This window comes from Ovis aries, chromosome 18 (assembly GCF_016772045.2).
Source record: "Ovis aries strain OAR_USU_Benz2616 breed Rambouillet chromosome 18, ARS-UI_Ramb_v3.0, whole genome shotgun sequence".
Classification (NCBI taxonomy): domain Eukaryota; kingdom Metazoa; phylum Chordata; class Mammalia; order Artiodactyla; family Bovidae; genus Ovis; species Ovis aries.
In genome coordinates, this window is record NC_056071.1 from 20,612,977 (window position 1) to 20,630,335 (window position 17,359).

Genomic DNA, 17,359 nt, shown 5'->3' on the forward strand with positions numbered 1-17,359 from the left:
TACAGAATGAAAGATGTCTAGTCCCTGGGCACTTCTAGCCTACACTGAAGTAAAATAATTCCAAAAAAGCATTTTTCAAATCCTCTGGCTAAAGCAAAACCATTAAAAAGCTGTATATTTCTTCCTCCTCGGGAAACTGCGTTTAGCGACCAACAAGATTAATAAGACCTCGTTCAAGCTGTCAAGGAGGCACACCCCCATCACCATTTAAAGTGCCCCGAGACTCTGGGAGAAGTGTCCCAGAATGGCACAGAAATGTCGGGGTCCAGAAAGAGGGAGGAAAGAGCCGGTGCAGCGGGGCGTGGGACCCAAGGCCTGAGACTGGAAGAGTCCTTCCGGGACTTGCCGCCCGCGGAAGGCTGAGTCTGGGGTCACTCATGTTGCCGGACCCCGAGGTCAGCGGGCGGTGCCCGCGAGCGCCGTACGGCCCCCAAAAAGGGAAGGGGGCGCAGGCGCCCTGAAAGGACGTGACGAAGCTGCGCACTCACGAAACGCTGGTAGAAGCGGACCAGCCGCGGCTTCCCGTGGTTATTGAAAACCAGAATCGCCTGAATCATCTTTGCCCGCCACGCTCCTTTGACCACCGGCTGCTTCCAGAGAGCCTCTCCTTCCGCCACAACAAGGACGCTTCCGGCTGGTGCGCTGCTGAGAGTGGTCCCCGGAAACATGTCCCGGCGCCCGGGGGCCTGACCACGAAGAGTCCGGCTTTCCGGCAAGCCTTGGAGGAAGGCTCTCTAGGATGGGCGGCTGGATGGCGGCGAGAGACTGCTGCGGACACCGAAGCTGGGGAGGGCCGTCACCTTGGCCGGAGTGGGTTGCCCACTCAGGGCCTGGCCAGGACGCGAACGCGGCTCTCTGCCTTTTGTCTAGAGTGACTGCTTGACGCAGAATCCCGGCCCTGCGCAAAGCCGAGCCCGTCGGAAAAGGATGGGATGGAGAAGCAGAAACCGCAAAGCAGCCGCGCTCCCAGGTGAAGACGAAGCGGGCGCCTCCCTTTGTTGGGGTCTGCGTTAACACGCACGGTCATGCCTTTCGCTTGGCACTGCAGAACGTTCCGAACATTAGGGAACATCTTTACTTTTTGGTATTACAAACAGTGCTGTAGTGAATTACATATGTGCCTCCTCGTGCAAAGGGGCTGTCTCTCCATGGTAGATAGCGAATGGTGGAATTAAGGGATCTTTAATGCAGTTCCTTTTAAAAGGTACCTGGGACCCCAAATTGGTAGGGTTTGTATTTTCTTTTAATACCTTAGTGGGAGGTGAATGGAGCACGTCCTTATATTGCAGATAGAGCTGCAAATGGGAATTAGCTGCCCAAAGGACTGTTGACAATATGTATAAAAAAGCCTTTAAAATATATTGAGGATTAGACCCAGCGTTTGCAGTTTAGAATTTATAATAAAATGACTGTGGATGTGTGAAAAGATTTACCCTCAGGAACGTGCATCTCAGTAGTCTTATTTCAGGGGAAGTGGGAAGCAACAACTCATTATTCCAAAATGAGAAATTGGTTAAATGCATCGATCCACGTGCATACGAGAAATGTTGACGTTATAAAAAATCATGTTGTGAAAGGTTTATGGTCTAGGGAAATGTTCATGGCATAGCTGTGAGTGGAAAGATTACTCGAAGTATATACAGGGACACTGTACTTTGTAAAAGACTAGAAGTATATACACCAAAGGTCTTGCCTGGTGGCTCAGTGGTTAAGAATCCACCTGCCAAGCAGGAGAGGCAGGTTTGATCCCTGGGTGAGGAAGATGCCCTGGGGGAAAAATGGCAATCCATTCCAGTATTCTTGCCTGGAAAATTCCACGGACAGAGGAGCCTGGTGGGCTATAGTCCATTAGGTCGAAAAGAGTCGGACGTGACTTAGCAACTAAACAGCAGCAGCAGCATGGCTACTAATATATAAATTTTTTATGTTTGTAAATCAATTTTTAATGGAAAAGTTTTTAAAATATGGAAAATGGTTATATTTAAAATGTAACTGACCAACCCAAAAGACCTTCCCCCTCAGTAATAAATAGGCAAAGGAACTGAATAACAAACAAGGATATACATCTATGAAACAAAGATGAAAAAAATATTTAAGCTCACTATTAATGGGGGAAAAGGCTAATTAAAGTATTAACTTTAAAATTAAAGTATTATTTTCACCTTATCAATTTTTAAAATATCACATCCAAATCTGGCAAGAGTAGCATGAAAATAGTCCTTTTCTGCCTTGCTGGTGAGATAATTTAGTAAAGCAACCTGGCAATATGATAAGATCTTTACACAAGAATCCCTAGATTTCGAGTAATCTGACTCCTGGGAATCCATCCCTAAGGAAATGACCCCCAAATATAGTCAAAGGGGAGGGGCAGGCAGGTGAGAGAACTATATAACTTAAAATAGCTTTTGACACAGCTCCAAATAGGGATCAATTAACTACCCAAATTTTGGAAAATGACAGAACTATTAAGGCTGCTGCTGCTGCTTAGTTGCTTCAGTCCTGTCCAGGCTCCTCTGTCCCTAAGATTCTCCAGGCAAGAATACTGGAGTGGGTTACCATGACCTCCTCCAGGGGAATCTTCATTAAGGCAATCAATCTTAAAAACAACGGTATGAAGACTATGTAGCAATATAGACAACGGTTATATAATCAGTTGAAAAAGTATTATCAAATTTTATGTGTTGGTATAATATTGCAGTAACCATGTACAGAAATTGTATATTCCAAGGTCAGGCCACTCCCCTATCTCCATGGCTTTGTAGGTCCTTTTCTCTTGCTGGAAAGTCCCTTTCCACCAGCCTGCCTGAATATCTTTCCATCTTCTCTGCCGCTGCTATAGACCAGATCACTCTAGGCTCTCACCCTCGCCACAGCAGCAGTCTCCTATCTGGGCTCACTGCCTTCAGTTTCTCTGCAGCCAAGCAATCTTTGAAATATACAAATCAGATCATATTACTCTCCCTGGGATCACTGGCTCCCAAGATATTAAGGATAATGTCCTAAAACATCAACACTTAACATGCTGAAGATGCCATGCCTGACCTCCAGCCTCTCCTCCAATGCAGTTCCACTCCCATCACTCTCTGAGCTCCAGCCATGATGGCCTTTTCCTTCCAGGAGCCCGTCCCCAACCTGCTGAGACCCTGGAACCTAGCTGTTGCCCCGGGCTTCCCCGATTGACACACCATGCCTGCTTATTTAGGATGGTGGCCTGCCCACAAGAGCTTGCCCTACCCTTTGGGCAGCAGGATGCCCCCCCTGGGTGCCTCTCCCCAAGTCAGTGTCCCCAGTCCTCCTCCTGTTTAAGCCCTCCTTGGCCACCACATGCTTGAGGTCCCAGCATGCTCAAGGTGAGCCAGCCCCATTCAGGCACAGGACACTAGGGAAGCGGCTTCTATAGTAGCTGGAATGAGAGAACAAGATGTGAACTGAGACAAGGGCAGCAAGATCAGAAGAGACTCAGGAGCACTCCAGCCGCCTGTAACGTCAGTCAGTCTAAGTGAAGTGTTAATCCGAAGCCTCACAGCCATATTGTTGAGTCCAGGCTCAAATATACAGGGAGGCAAATGACAGTTTGAACCATGATAATACATGCTGGGACCTCAACCATGAAAACCATATGAAAAAAAAAAGGAAATAAAGTAAAACACTGCAAGTGCTTGGCACAAGTACTAGAACCAAGAGGCCCTCCTCAGTCAGTGACTATAATTATCATTACAGAAAGCATCTAGTATTATGTTTGACCCATTAGGGGACTTCATTAGTTTACCATCACCCCCTTTTCCCTGAGGCAAGCAGGATCTACATTCTAAGTCCCTACCTATTCTTAGGATATGTAGATTTCAACACCTGATTTCTTCATTGATGTGGATGTGGGCATATTACCCCGCAAGATAATGTTCATGATCAAAAGCATATGGCTTTTGGGACTTCCCTGATGGTCCAGTGGTTAAAACTCTGAGTTCCCAATGCAGAGAATGTGGGTTCGATCCCTGGTGGGGGCACTAAGATCCCACATGCTGTGTGGTGTAGCCAAAAAAAAAAAAAAGATATAGCTGTCTTCTTATAGGGAGGTTGCTCAGTTTATCAGAGAAGGCAATGGCACCCCCACTCCAGTACTCTTGCCTGGAAAATCCAATGGATGGAGGAGCCTGGGGGCCTACAGTCCATGGGGTCGCTAAGAGTCGGACACGACTAAGCGACTTCACTTTCACTTTTCAATTTCATGCATCGGAGTAGGACATGGCAACCCACTCCAGTGTTCTTGCCTGGAGAATCCCAGGGATGGGGGAGCCTGGTGGGCTGCCATCTATGGGGTCGCATAGAGTTGGACACGACTGAAGCGACTTAGCAGCAGCAGCTCAGTTTATACCTAATAATAAAAGAGTCAGTGTAGAGGAATCCTTTCCTGAAATTTTACTCATTCATAAAAAATTCTCAAGGTACAAAACAAGAAAGAAAGGTGTTATCCAAAATGTGGCATGTGGCCTGGCAGAGGGAATCAGAGAGAAGGAGATGAGCTAGCCATGCCTATGAACGAGCTTAGCCTCCGTAAAAACAGCATCCCCAGGAAAACAGCCAAGGGAGGTCAGGAGACAGGAACCTCCAAGGTAGCAGAGAACCAGAGGAAGAAAAAGAACTGGCAGTTCTGGGGGCCGAGAAGGGCACGAGGGAAGAGGAGGCTTGAGCAGGAGGGCAGAGGGCCCTAACACAGAGTACTGGAGAGGAGGGCAGCTGCAGGAGGAAAGCAGGAAATAGGACAGAAGGAGGCTAACTTCTCCTCGGAGCCACTCTGTGTACAGATGAGGGATTGCCCCCAGTTCTGCAGCAAGTCCAGATCTTCTGACTGCCCCAGGGGGGCTGGCCCCCTGCCTGCCTCCACAAACAAGGCTGCCGCTCAGGGCAAGGGCCCCCATGAAAATGTCTGGGGAAGGCTAGACTCACAGCCAGGGAGTGACCCTCCATGAGCCACAGCCTGGTGCCCCACGGCTAACATCGGGGTCTTAGATTTGATTTTAGCAGAGCTTGTTTGAAGAGTATATTCCACGGTGGCCGTAGGGAAAAACCAGGTAAGGCTGGGTGGACCTGCTCCCCTGAGCTCCAGAGTGAAAGCTGATGAAAGAAATGCTCAATGGTGCCGGTGGGTCCGGGAGGTACCCCATCTCTCCCTGACCTCAGTCGTCCTAGAGGTAAAGAGAGAGAACAGAGTGTATTTCATAAACGTCTTCTGTTGTCATCAAACAAGGGTTCGCTCAAGTGGGGCCCTCGGCTGCCTCCCTTGGCCTCATCTCATTAGCATTGGCCCAGGGAGCCAGCCTGGCAATTCCCATTGTTTTATAGTCCAAGACTCACTTTATTAAGACAAAAGGGAATCCATTTCCTCTATCTGCCCCTGTTTTCTCTGGCTAATGTCTTCACTTCATCAGCTAGATAGACAGCCCATTTTTTTGAGACTTGGTTTTAAACGTTCAATTTGGGAGTCTTTTGACACCAATTCAAATCTTCGGGTGAAATACAGCTCAAAAAACCAAATCAACTGTGAATTGGTTGAGGATAAACTAGGGGGCTGACCTTTGAGCCAAAAAAACTATTAAGGTCCAAGTCAGCCATTTTCCAGCCACTCTGGGCAGGAAGCCCAGAACAGAGTGGGGGGAAATGTTCATTCAGCGGCTCAACACGGCTGATGTATTCACTTGAAGTGGAAATGTTTGGAGCCTTCCTGGCATTAAGTCTCCTTGCTTCCCCTCTGCGCTCTCTTTTTCCTGTCCTTTACTTTTATAAATCTGTGGGGCTCTCTTGTTGATTGGCACAGTTCAGGCCCACCAGGAAGAAAGGTCCCTTCATGTCTTGAGGGACTTTTTATCAGGCTCACACTCAGGAAGTCCACCAAAGCTGGGAGTAGAGTTACGTTGATGTCTCCTTCTGCTACCACCCAACCGCAACCAGTCCATACAAAACTCCCGAAAGAGAGAAACCACACCAACGCCAGGCCCACAGCCGTCTCTCTGGACCTACCCACTCCTCATCTGCTGCACCATCCCCCTGCTCTCGAGTCTCGCTTACAGCCCCCTCCGAAGACTTCTGGGCCATGATGTTGTCTGTCCAGGATGTTCCCGTCTTCCCATCACCAGCGAAATTACACTTGGTCACTGTTCCAGCCTCGAGTTTGGCTAATGAATCTGAAAGGAGAAGTTCACAATTCCCTCAGACTCCCTTCCTTTCCCTCAGAATTCCCTCACACTGTCTGGCCTCTCTCCACGTGGTGGAAACCTAGTGGGGCCCGGCCCTTCTGCTGGGGTCCTCTAGGCCTGAGTGTGCTCAGGGAGCCCCTGGAGGGGACCCCAGATAGGAGAGGCCACCCACAGGAACCAGAGGATTGAGCAGCACCCCAGGATCCAGAACATCCAGGCTGTTGCCCCCAGGCCACTTGTCCAGGGAACTGAGAAATCAATCTCAAGGGGTCATGTCTGCAGGGAGGCTGGACCTGACCTGCTCCGTGAGCCCTAAGCAGGAGGGGTAGGGGGCCCTCAGACAGGAAGGCAGGAGCCCCCCCACAGGCCATACAGGGACATCAGGCCACAGCGAGGGCTGCACTGCTCACCCAGGAAGGGGCCGTCTCCTCGAGTTTTCAGCCGTACCCCAGCCCCGAGCTCGAGCTCCATGGCTTCCATCTCTGACTCAGGCATCCAGAAGGCCACTGTCTCAGCGGGGGTGAGGCTCTCTGTCAGCGCAAGCAGCTCCGGCTTATTCACCAGCCCCTTCAGCGCCTCGGGCGTCAGTCTGTCCGAGTCACCCTTGGCTTCCACCTCTGCAGTGTAAACGTGAAGTGTGCAATAAATGCTCTCTGCCAGCTGTCCCTGTGGGCTTCCACCAGCACGAGGTGGTCATTACCAGAGTAACAGCAAGCACTCTGGGAGGGCTCTTTAGAAGCCAGCTGAGGGCTGACTGTTGTACCTGCTCACAAACACCCGCGCTCCCATCCTGCCCCTGCTCATCTAGGAGCGCATGCAGAGGATTATGGGTAAGGGCTCTGGAGCCAGGCTGCCTGGTGTACATCTGCTTTACATGCTGTGTGACCACAGGCAAGTTACTTACCCTCTCTGTGCCTGACAAACAGGGTGAAACGCGGTACCTACCCAACGGGACTGACATGAGGTGTAAAAGAGCTAGTGTACATAAAGTGCTTAGCATGAGGCCCAGCACACAGCAAACCCTCAGCAGGCATCAGTATTTTTACTATCTCTATTTACAAATGAGACAGCTAGGGCTTAGAGAGGTTAAGTGATTTGCCCAAGGTTACACAGCTAGTCGGCAGAGGAGGCGGGATTCAAGCCCTTCACACAATGCTGCCTTCCCAGGGACCAGGCAGAGGTCTCCCCTGGCTGGGATGGGGTCTGCTGGAACCAGCAGCAACTCTGGATGGTCCTCAGATTCTCTACTGGCCTGCTTATCCTGGCCTGGGCAGAGCACAGGGGCTCAGCCAGGGTTCCAACAGCCTCTCACCGCCTACCCTGGAAATCCCAAATCTGCTGATCTCAGCTTGGGCATGGGGAGAATGACTCCACCAGACTGCAGGAGACAAGAGGCACTGGGAAGGCAGCAGGCCCTCAGCACTGAGGCGGGGCACTGGGGACCCTCTGAGTGAACGGAGGGCAGGGAGAGTCCAGCCAGATGTCCCCCAGACCAGACACGGACTTCAATCATGCTGAAAAGACACTTTGTGGCGCCTAAGAGACCTCTGGAGGCAAAGGAAGGCCACAGTGTAGGATGGCCCCAGGGCAGGAAGGGCAGAGGGTACCTACTGTAAGAGGACATGAGGAAGCCTGTGTTCACCTTCCTGGTGGCGCTGAAGTTGGGCTCAATTTCATTTCCCTTGGGGTCAAACTTTCGGCGATGGATGCAACTCGGCCGGATATACAGCACGTAGTAGCGCTCCTGGGGCCAAGCAGAGAGAATGAGGGGCTGTTCACTCCCTTCACCCCACAACGTACATACTCCCCACGTGCAGCCCCCCCAGCCTCACTCTCTACTCTAGAATCCCACCTTGGCTCCAAAAGATATTCAAGCTGCCCAGAGGGCCCCCAACTCCCAATAATCATTCATTCATTCACATGTTGAGTAGAGCATGGGCCATACATGATGAACCATGGCCACACGTCCATGAGAGGGCAGGCTCAGAGCCCAACCCCACGGCCTCCACATGGTCAGAGCCAGAAAGAACAGGAAACCATAACCCAAGGACCCCAAATACCACGAAGCAGGAGTAGTGGCTGCCGAGATGCCACAAAAAGGGCACCGAGATGGAGTTCTGAGTGAGGGCTGCCACTGTTCCCCTTCCAACAAACGTGGGTCCTGCAGCATGTGACGCTTAGCCTCAGTTTCCCCTGTTGCCTGGAGACAACGTGAGGTCTACTTTCAGGCATGTTGTAAGGATTCAAGAGAGAACAAAGGAGCAAGCACCGTGTAAACGTGAAGTGTGCGATACGTGCTGTCTGCCAGCTGTCCCAATCAAAACAGGAGACTACGTTGTAAATCAACTATACATCAAGAAAATTTTAAATAAACACTATGATCCAAAACAAAAACTAGAGACTGAAGAAGAGGAAACCACCACCTGGGACAAACAGGGAAGGCAAGTTCTCATAGTGTGGAGAAACCTGCAACTGTGCGAGTAAGGGTGTAGGAAGGATTTTAAAGGCCTGGACAGGCACATAAGACAAAAGCCAAGGTCCCATGTGGACGTCTGAACAGCGGAGGGGCCTTGGAAGCCTCATGGGAGTCTGAGCTGCGGAAGCACATGGGGGATGATATAAGACAGGCCTTGAGTTGGCATCTGGAGTTTGGGTTTTACATGGCAGACCAGAGGGAATCCTGAAAGGTTTCTACACAGCACCTAGACTATGACAGATGTCTTTCAGGAGACCAGCAGGCTGCAGGGCAGGGATGGGCGCTGGGTGCAGCCAGAAGGCAGGAGAGGGGGGCGCAAGGTTTAATCAGGACAGGGTGAGTTCCTAAGGGCCCATGTGGGGACATGGAAGGGGAGGTGTGACATGGTCAAGGTAGGAAACCTGTAGGACCAAGCATTACCCACTTGGGGGAGGGCTGGAGGAAACTGGAGGCTTGCAGGCTGGTGGTTGGGGGCATATAGTGATAAATTAGGAACGAGGAGGTTTGGAGAGGGGCTGGAGAACACCCTGCCTGCAGAGGACAGCTGGGTCAGTCCAGCCCCACATCAGTTCCTGCTGGGCTCTGTTGGGCAGGCTGGCTGGGGTTATGGACTGGGGTGCTCACTCTGCTGACCCGTGTGCTAAGGAAGGGAGGGTGAAGCAAAGCATCTCCTGGCCTGAAACTAGTGCTGAGCTGGAAGCTGAGGTTCACAAGGGGTGTGGGTGAGAAACTGGCTCCAAGTAGCCACAGGACTCTGGAACTTGCTAAGCTCAGTTCTAGAGATCAAGGAGATAAGTTGGTCAGTACATCTGGGGTTATTTGGAAGAGGGGCGGGGCGTACAGATTCAGCACTTGTTGTTCAGTTGCTAAGTTATGTCTGACTCTTTGCAACCCCATGGACTGCAACACGCCAGGCTTCCCTGTCATTCACCATCTCCCAGAGTTTGCTCAAACTCATGTCCATTGAGTCGGTGATACTATCTAATCATCTCATCCTGTCACCCCCTTGTACTCCTGCCCTCAGTACTTCCCAGCATCAGGGTCTTTTCCAGTGAGTTGGCTCTTTGCATCAGGTAGCCAAAGTAATGGAGCTTCAGCTTGAACATCAGTTCCTCCAGTGAATATTCAGGGTTGATTTCCTTTAGGGTTGACTGGTTTGATCTCCTTGCAGTCCAAGGGACCCTCAAGAGTCTTCTCTAGCACCACAATTTGAAAACATCAATTCTTCAGCACTCAGCCTTCTTTAAGATCCAACTCTCACATCCATACACGACTACTGGAACAACCATAGCTTTGACGATGCGGACCTTTGTCGGCATAGTGATGTCTCTGCTTTTTAATATGCTGTCTACGTTTGTCATAGCTTTTCTTTCAAAAAGCTTTTCAGAACTCGTGCTCAGGAAAGAAACCCTTGCTAGTAGGGGATGGTGAATGCAAGCCAGGTGTGTCCATGGACGTCTGAGATGGGGGGCGATAAAGGGTGTGACACTAGGAGGCTGAGAGGACAAGAAGAGAAGGGCATGGACATGGGAGCTGAAGCCTCAGGTGGTATCCGCAAGGTAGACTTCACATTCAAGCGGGAAACAAAGGCCCAGAACACACAGCAACCCTCCTCCCACCTCAGGGTTCCACACTCATGCACATGCGAATGTCCAGGTCCACACTGGTGACCTGCTTTATAAAAATCCAGCATTCCAAAACACTCAGCCACACAGGGACATTAAAAGATGAGCAACGGAATTCCCTGAAGGTACAGTGGTTAGGACTCCGTCCTTCCACTGCAGGGAACCCGGGTTTGATCCCTGGTCGGGGAACTAAGATCCCTGCAAAATGAGCTGTACATGGACAAAAAAAAAAAAAAGGAATGCGAAAGCCCTGCTAAGATATTCACTACTCTGCAGATGGAGTTGCTTCAGGGCTCCTTCTGAAAGCAGACTCCAATAGTACATTTAAAGTAATTCAACTCCAAACAACTCAAGGTACACGTGATTTCCCAGCCACACAGCTGGTACCCCAAAGGGAAAGGTCACTGTTGACCTTGAACCCATATAGGCAGGTAACTTTGCTCTGACTTTGTTCATCAGGTCCAGAAGCAGTGGGAACCACCAGACCAGAGGAGCGGGGCCAGGCCCTCGCCCAGAGCCACTCACCCTGCCTACTCAGAGAAGTTCCCGGCATTCTAGCTCTGTTCCATCGGGAGACAGGACCTCTTCAGAGGGCCTTCCAGCCCACTCAGAACCCACAGCTTGAGTCCTGAACCACTGACCTCACCCCATCCTGCTCTAAGCCCTCCCAGTCCTGGCCCCAGACACACCCCTTGGTTTAGGGCCTGGTCTGTCTTCTCATCAAGAACCCAGTCCCCACCCCCAACCCTGGTCTGTCTGCCACCCAACACAGCCCTACTGATCCCTTCCATCCGTGGCCCCTTTTGGTTGCCAATCTCCCAGCCAACCCTCTACCTGCCCTGTGAGCCTCACAAGGAAAGAGCTGGACCCCAAGTCTTGGCATTGGCAGAGTCAAGCAGAGGGAGATACCCTGGTGGGTGGGAACCCTGAAGCCAGTGCCCTGAGGGGGCCCCCTGGGAAACATCCTCACCTTCCTGCCGTGGGCATCCGAGACGCTGTGCCGGGATACATCGAGTAATTCTCCCTCCAGCAGGACGCCATCTCCCCTGAGGGAGAGAGAGAATGAGGGCGTCACTGGCTCTGTCGTCCTCAGGAAAGAACCACAAGTGCAGTGGTCCCACCTGCAGGGCGTTACTGTGACCAGAGCCTCAGTCTTCACATCCGCCAAATGAGAGGAACAACCACCTCACTTGCTTCTATGAGGGTGACATACGACTACCTACCCGAAGGTGCTTTGTAAACTATTAAGCGTTTACAAAATATAAAGAACTTTACTTTTTCATGTAACCAAATTTGGGGGTGGGGTTCTAAGGTCTAAGCTGCTATAAAGTATCTCCTCTTTTCACCTGTTTTAAAGCACTTTCATATTTCTGTTCTCATTCTTATCCATTTCTAGAATGGAGAAACCCAGACTCAGAAGTTTCCTGAGAAGCCCAAGGTCACAGGGTCCCTCACTGAGAGGAACTGGACCCTCCCTTCCCAATTCCAGTTTTCATAAAAGCAGAACCTAGGGACTTCCGCCTTCGGAACTATGGAAATGGAAGAGGCGTGGGGGCAACTGAAGGGATGGGAATGAAATGAAACCTCCCTGGACCTTACCTGTCCCTACCCACCCCCGTTAAGCCCTTCATTCTTTGGTGGTGGTTGGTTGTTTAGTAGCTAAAGTCGTGTCCGACCTTTGACGACCCCACGGACTGCAGCGCGCCAGGCTTCCCTGTCCTTCACCGTCTCTCAGACTCCTTTCTTAAGGTTTTGTCAATGCAAATGGAATGGTCCATTTGTTCTCATAACCTCCGGGTCCATAATGGCAGGGCTGGGCCCTCCCAATCCAACAAGGCCACCGGGCAGGTCTTGCGCTCCCCTAACCCTTCCAGGCCGACTCCCACCCGCTATCCCCGTCCCTGCAGAACACTGTCCTTCTGGAGCTGTGCAAAGGCCTGAAGACAAGGCAAGGGCAAGTGGCGGCACGCGGAGTCACCGGGGCGGGGTAGAGACAAAGGTGGAGGTGAGTAAGCACCGCCTTTTGAGACCCGTTTAGGAGTCGAGACCGACCGTCTGTGAGCTTCACGCCGATCGGTCTCTGTGGGGTGCGCTCCGAGGGGAACACTGTGAGAGACGGTCCCGAGGCCCCGGAGGTGTTAGGCGAGCCCCGCCTTTCCTCCCACCCGCACCCCATCCCGGTGGCGCCACCCCCACCCCAACCCCCGCGCGCAATCAGGGAGCCTGGATTCAAAGCAGATGCTCGCGAGCCGACGGAGGCCGGGCGGGGAGGCGGCGGAGAGACGCGGGCGGAGCCTACCGCTGGTGAGCGGCAGGGTCCCAGGCCCCCGGCAGCCGCGCGCTCCGCACCGCCTTGTTGCGGAGGGCGCTGTCGTGGTAGATGCGGCTCATCCTCCCCACGGCCGCGGTGCCCTGGAGGGCTGGCAAACCGAGCGGGCACGCGGGGCTGGGGGCAGCGCGAGAGGCAGCTTCCGGAGGACGCGCCGAGGCCGGCAATTCCCGGCGGCCGAGCAGGGACTGCGCGGCCCGGCCCCGGACGTTCCCGCGCGGGATTTAAAGGGGCCGAGCCCCATTCCTGCCCGCAGGACCCTGCTTGGTGTTAAGTGGGCTTCCGGGAGGACCGGGCTGGGGCCTTAGCCTGGAGGTGGGGGTGGGATGAAGGAGAGAGCCACTCTCTTCTCTTTTCTCTCCCTCGTCCTTGTTACTAGTGGGAGACCCCTACTCCTTACACGCACAAAGGGGAAATCGAGGCTCAGAGAGCGCATAGGATCAGCTCTGATAGTATGCGTTTCCAAAGAGCAAGAATAGGAAGAAGAGAACGGCCCCTGAGGCGGCTGGGTGGTAAGTGCCGAGCTGCTCTTTTTGCCCGGGTGAGGTCTCACAGTGGCCGAGGAAGGGGTTCTTGGGATCTGTCACGAAGGAGCCTGGGCTTGGGTGTCAGATCAACTGACCTACCAAGGCTGGAATCCGCGCTGTGTGAGCTTGGGCAAGTGCCTCAACCTCTCTGAGCTTCTTACTCTGTAAAACGGGGTCCGAATCAGAGGGGTTGTAAGGGTTTAACGGCTTCCCTGGTGGCTCAGTGGTAAAGACCCTGCCGGTAAAGAACCTGGGACACACAGATCCGATCCCTGGGTTGGGAAGTTCCTCTGGAGAAGGAAATGGCAACACATTCCAGTATTCTGGCCTGGAGAATTCCATGGAGCCTGGCGGGTCCTACAGTGCACGGGGGTCGCCAAGTGTCGGACTCTACTGAGCAACTAAGCATGCACGCTGTGCGCTACTGTATATAAAATAGATAACCAGCAAGGACCTACTGTATAGCAGAGGGAACTCTAGACAATACTCCGTAATGACCTATATGGAAAAAGAATCTAAAGAAGAGTGGGCATATGTGTATGTGAACTGATTCACTTTGCTGTACACCTGAAACACAACATTGTAAATCAACTATACTCCAATAAAAATTTAAAAAAAATTGTCAGTAAACCAAAATCACATTGCTGGTAAATAAAATCAGTTTTCAAACCAAAAAAAAAAAAAAAAAACCAAAAACAAAAACTCCCCAGGCTGATGTAAGGAACTTGCATAACTCAATAGAAAAGGCAGGGTAAATGATTTTTAAAAATAGGCCAATGAACTAAATAGATATTTCTCCAAGGAAGACATACAGATGGACAAAAGATGTATGAAAAGCGGCTCAGTATCACTAATAATCAGAGAAATGCAAACCAAAACCACAATGAGGTATCACCTCACACCTGTTAGAATGGCTATTATCAAAAAGACAAAAGATAAGTGTTAGCAAGGATATGAAGAAAAGGGAACCCTTGTATGGCATTGATGGGAATGTGAATTGGTACAGCCACTACGGAAGACATTATGGAAGTTTCTCATGAAATTAAAAAGAAAACCACCAAATGATCCAGCAATCTCACTCTGGGTATATGCACAAGGAAACTGAAATCAAGACATCAAAGGAAGGTCCACACTACCATGTTTCTTTCACAGCAGCCAAAAAGTAGAAGCAACCTAAATGTCCATCAGTGGATGAATGGCAAAGGAAAATGTGGTATACGCATACTATGGAATATTATTTGGGTTGAAAAAAAGAAGGAAAGCCTGCCATTTGCAGCAACATGGATGCACCTGGAAATGAAAGAAGCCAGGCACAAAAAGACAAGTAGTGTGTGATCTCATTTACATGAGGAATCTAAAATAATCAGACGCAGAGAATGCAGAGGCTGTCGGGGGCTGAAAGGGGGAGGGAGAAACAGGCAGGTAGTAGTCAAAGGGCACAGTTATTTAGGTGTACAAGGTGAATAATACCTGGAGATCTATAACTACGGAGTGCCTGTAGTTAACAATATTATATACTTAAACATTAACTGAGGGTAGATCTCACATTGAGTGTTCTTCCACACACGCACAAACACACGCACACACTACAAAATAATAATAAGACTTGAGGAAACTTGGAGATGACAATATGTTTACAGCATAGCTTGTAGTGATGGTTCCATGAGTGTGTACTTATCTCCAAACTCATGAAGTATATACCTTAAATATGTACACTTTTTGTATGTCACTCATACCCAGGGACTTCCTGGTGGTCCAGTGGTTAGGACCCTGTGCTTCCAAAGCAAGGGACTCAGGTTTGATCCCTGATCAGGGAATTAAGATACCACATGCTGCACCAAGGGGCAACAAACAAAGAAACCTGAATAAAATGATTTAAAAACCAAACCAACCAAAATACTCTCAGGTTGGTCACAGCCGCATGGCCAGAATACCGCCCCCACCACCTCCTTCCCCTTTCTGTATCATCTTTTTCCTTAAATGGCTCCAAATCTTCACTGCCTTTTATGGCAGCCATTAGCTATATGTGGCTATTTAAATTTAAATTTTAGTTCAGTTCAGTCACTCAATCGTGTCTGACTCTTTGCAACCTCATTGACTGCAGCACACCAGGCTTCCCTGTCCATCGCCAACTCCCAGAGCCTGCTCAAACTCATGTCCATCGAATCGGTGATGCCATCCAACCATCTCATCCTCGTCTCCTTCTCCTCTTGTCCTCAATCTTTCCCACCATCAGGGTCTTTTCAGATGAGTCAGCTCTTCACATCAGGTGGCCAAAGTATTCTAGTTTCAGCTTCAACATCCGTCCTTCCAATGGTTATTCAGGACTGATCTCCTTTAGGATGGGCTGCTTGGATCTCCTTGTAGTCCAAGGGACTCTCAAGAGTTTTCTCCAACACCACAGTTCAAAAGCATCAATTCTTCGGTGCTCAGCTTTCTTTATAATCCAACTCTCACATCCATACATGGCTACTGGAAAAAACCAGACATAACTTTGACTAGACAGACCTTTGTTGGCAAAGTAATGTCTCTGCTTTTAATATGCTGTCAAGGTTGGTCATAGCTTTTCTTCCAAGGAGTAAGCATCTTTTAATTTCATGGCTGCAGTCACCATCTGCAATGATTTTGGAGCCCAAGAAAAGAAAGTCTCTCACTGTTTCCATTGTTTCCCCATCTTACTGCCATGAAGTAATGGGACCAGATGCCATGATCTTAGTTTTTTGAATGTTGAGTTTTAAACCAGCTTTTTCACTCTCTTCTTTCATTTTCATCAAGAGGCTCTTTAGTTCCTCTTCACTTTCTGCCATAACAGTGGTATCATCTGCATATCTGAGGTTATTGATATTTCTCCTAGCAATCTTGATTCCAGCTTGTGCTTCATCCAGTCCAGCATTTTGCATGATGTACTCTGCATATAAGTTAAACAAGCAAGGTGACAACATACAGCCTTGACATACTCCTTTCCCAATTTGGAACAAGTCTGTTGTTCCATGTCCAGGTCTAACTGTTGCTTCTTGATCTGCATACAGATTTCTGAGGAGGCAGGTAAGGTGGTCTGTATTCCTATCTCTTTAAGAATTTTCCACAGTTTGTTGTGATCTACACAGTCAAAGGCTTTGGCATAGTCAATAAAGCAAAAATAGATGTTTTTCTGGAATTCTCTTGGTTTTTCTATGTTCCAATGGATGTTGGTAATTTGATCTCTGGTTCCTCTGCCTCTTCTAAATCCAGCATGAACATCTGGATTTTTTAGTTAATTAAAATGTAAAGTTCAATTCTTCAGTCTCACTAGCCACATTTCAAGGGCTTAAAAGCTAGCAGCATGTGATCAGTGACTACCACGTAGGACAGTTCTGATAAGAACCTTTCCATCATCACAGAAAGTCCTATTAGACTGCACTGCTGGAAATTCTTTCTTAGGAAAGGTAATCTGCTTATTGACTCTGTGACTTCATCAGCACAGTCAGCTGACCAGGCACCAGCAAGACAGGGAACCAAAAAGAACAAGAAAAAAAAATTTTTTTAAGTTCTGATATTCTTCTCCTATAAAAACATCAATTATCATGGGGAAAAAAAAACAGCAGAGCTTCTCTGGACTTTCTTACAACTATTTGTGAGTTATCAATGACTCTATATTAAATTATGAACCATGAGGTACAGCATAAGGATTCCGAGATGGCTTAGTGGTAAAGAATGCAGCTGCCAATTCAGGAGACTCATGTTCAATCCCTGGGTTGGAAAGATCCCCTGGAGGAGGAAGTGGCAACCCACTCCAGTATTCTTGCATGGATAATTCTGTGCACAGAGGCACCTGGCAGGCTACAGTCCGTGGGGTCGAAAGCAGTCAGACACAACTGAGCACACATAAGGTACAACATGGAGATCGTTCACGTTTCCTCAGATCCATGGTCTCTTTTAAGGAGGATTTGACGGTCCCTAACAAGGTGTTCACGTGGGTATCTGCTTTTGTAAAATTTTCATAGGTAGGAAGGCAGTTTTGGCGTAAGTCAGTTAAGAACACTACCTCCTTTGGCCCAAATTTTTATTTGCCTTATGTCAGATAATAGAGTGAAAGCTGACATGAGAGGCATCTAGTCTGGGTTTTGTAGGGTGAATTTATGTGGACAGTAGTCCTTCCCACCCATAATTCAGTTTTTGACAGCTGTGCTGGTGTAGGAGTGCCCTGCCACCCTCTGTGATGATGCACCTGG

At 49.6% G+C, this 17,359-nt stretch overlaps 2 protein-coding genes across 3 annotated transcripts in view; both read right to left on the reverse strand.

Moving 5' to 3' along the window:
* AP3S2 (adaptor related protein complex 3 subunit sigma 2) overlaps positions 1-620 on the reverse strand; it is a 43,234-nt gene extending 42,614 nt beyond the window's left edge. The window contains exon 1 of the mRNA XM_004017752.5: positions 489-620. Coding sequence (XP_004017801.1) covers positions 489-557 — 69 coding nt within the window. The 5' untranslated portion in view covers positions 558-620. The remainder of the gene's footprint in view (positions 1-488) is intronic.
* A 3,781-nt stretch (positions 621-4,401) lies between these two features.
* ARPIN (actin related protein 2/3 complex inhibitor) lies at positions 4,402-12,774 on the reverse strand. Of its 2 annotated transcripts, XM_027957073.3 has the most exons (6): positions 12,592-12,774; positions 11,263-11,338; positions 7,803-7,935; positions 6,602-6,808; positions 6,016-6,179; positions 4,402-5,183 (listed from the first exon to the last, which is right to left on the reverse strand). In XM_027957073.3, exons 1-6 carry the CDS (start codon positions 12,681-12,683, stop codon positions 5,175-5,177), a joined length of 681 nt encoding a protein of 226 aa, XP_027812874.2. In that variant the 5' UTR covers positions 12,684-12,774; the 3' UTR covers positions 4,402-5,174. The 2 variants fall into 2 exon arrangements, with proteins under 2 accessions (XP_027812874.2, XP_060257621.1); XM_060401638.1 differs by having other exon boundaries at positions 4,402-6,179.
* Positions 12,775-17,359: the final 4,585 nt, after the last annotated feature.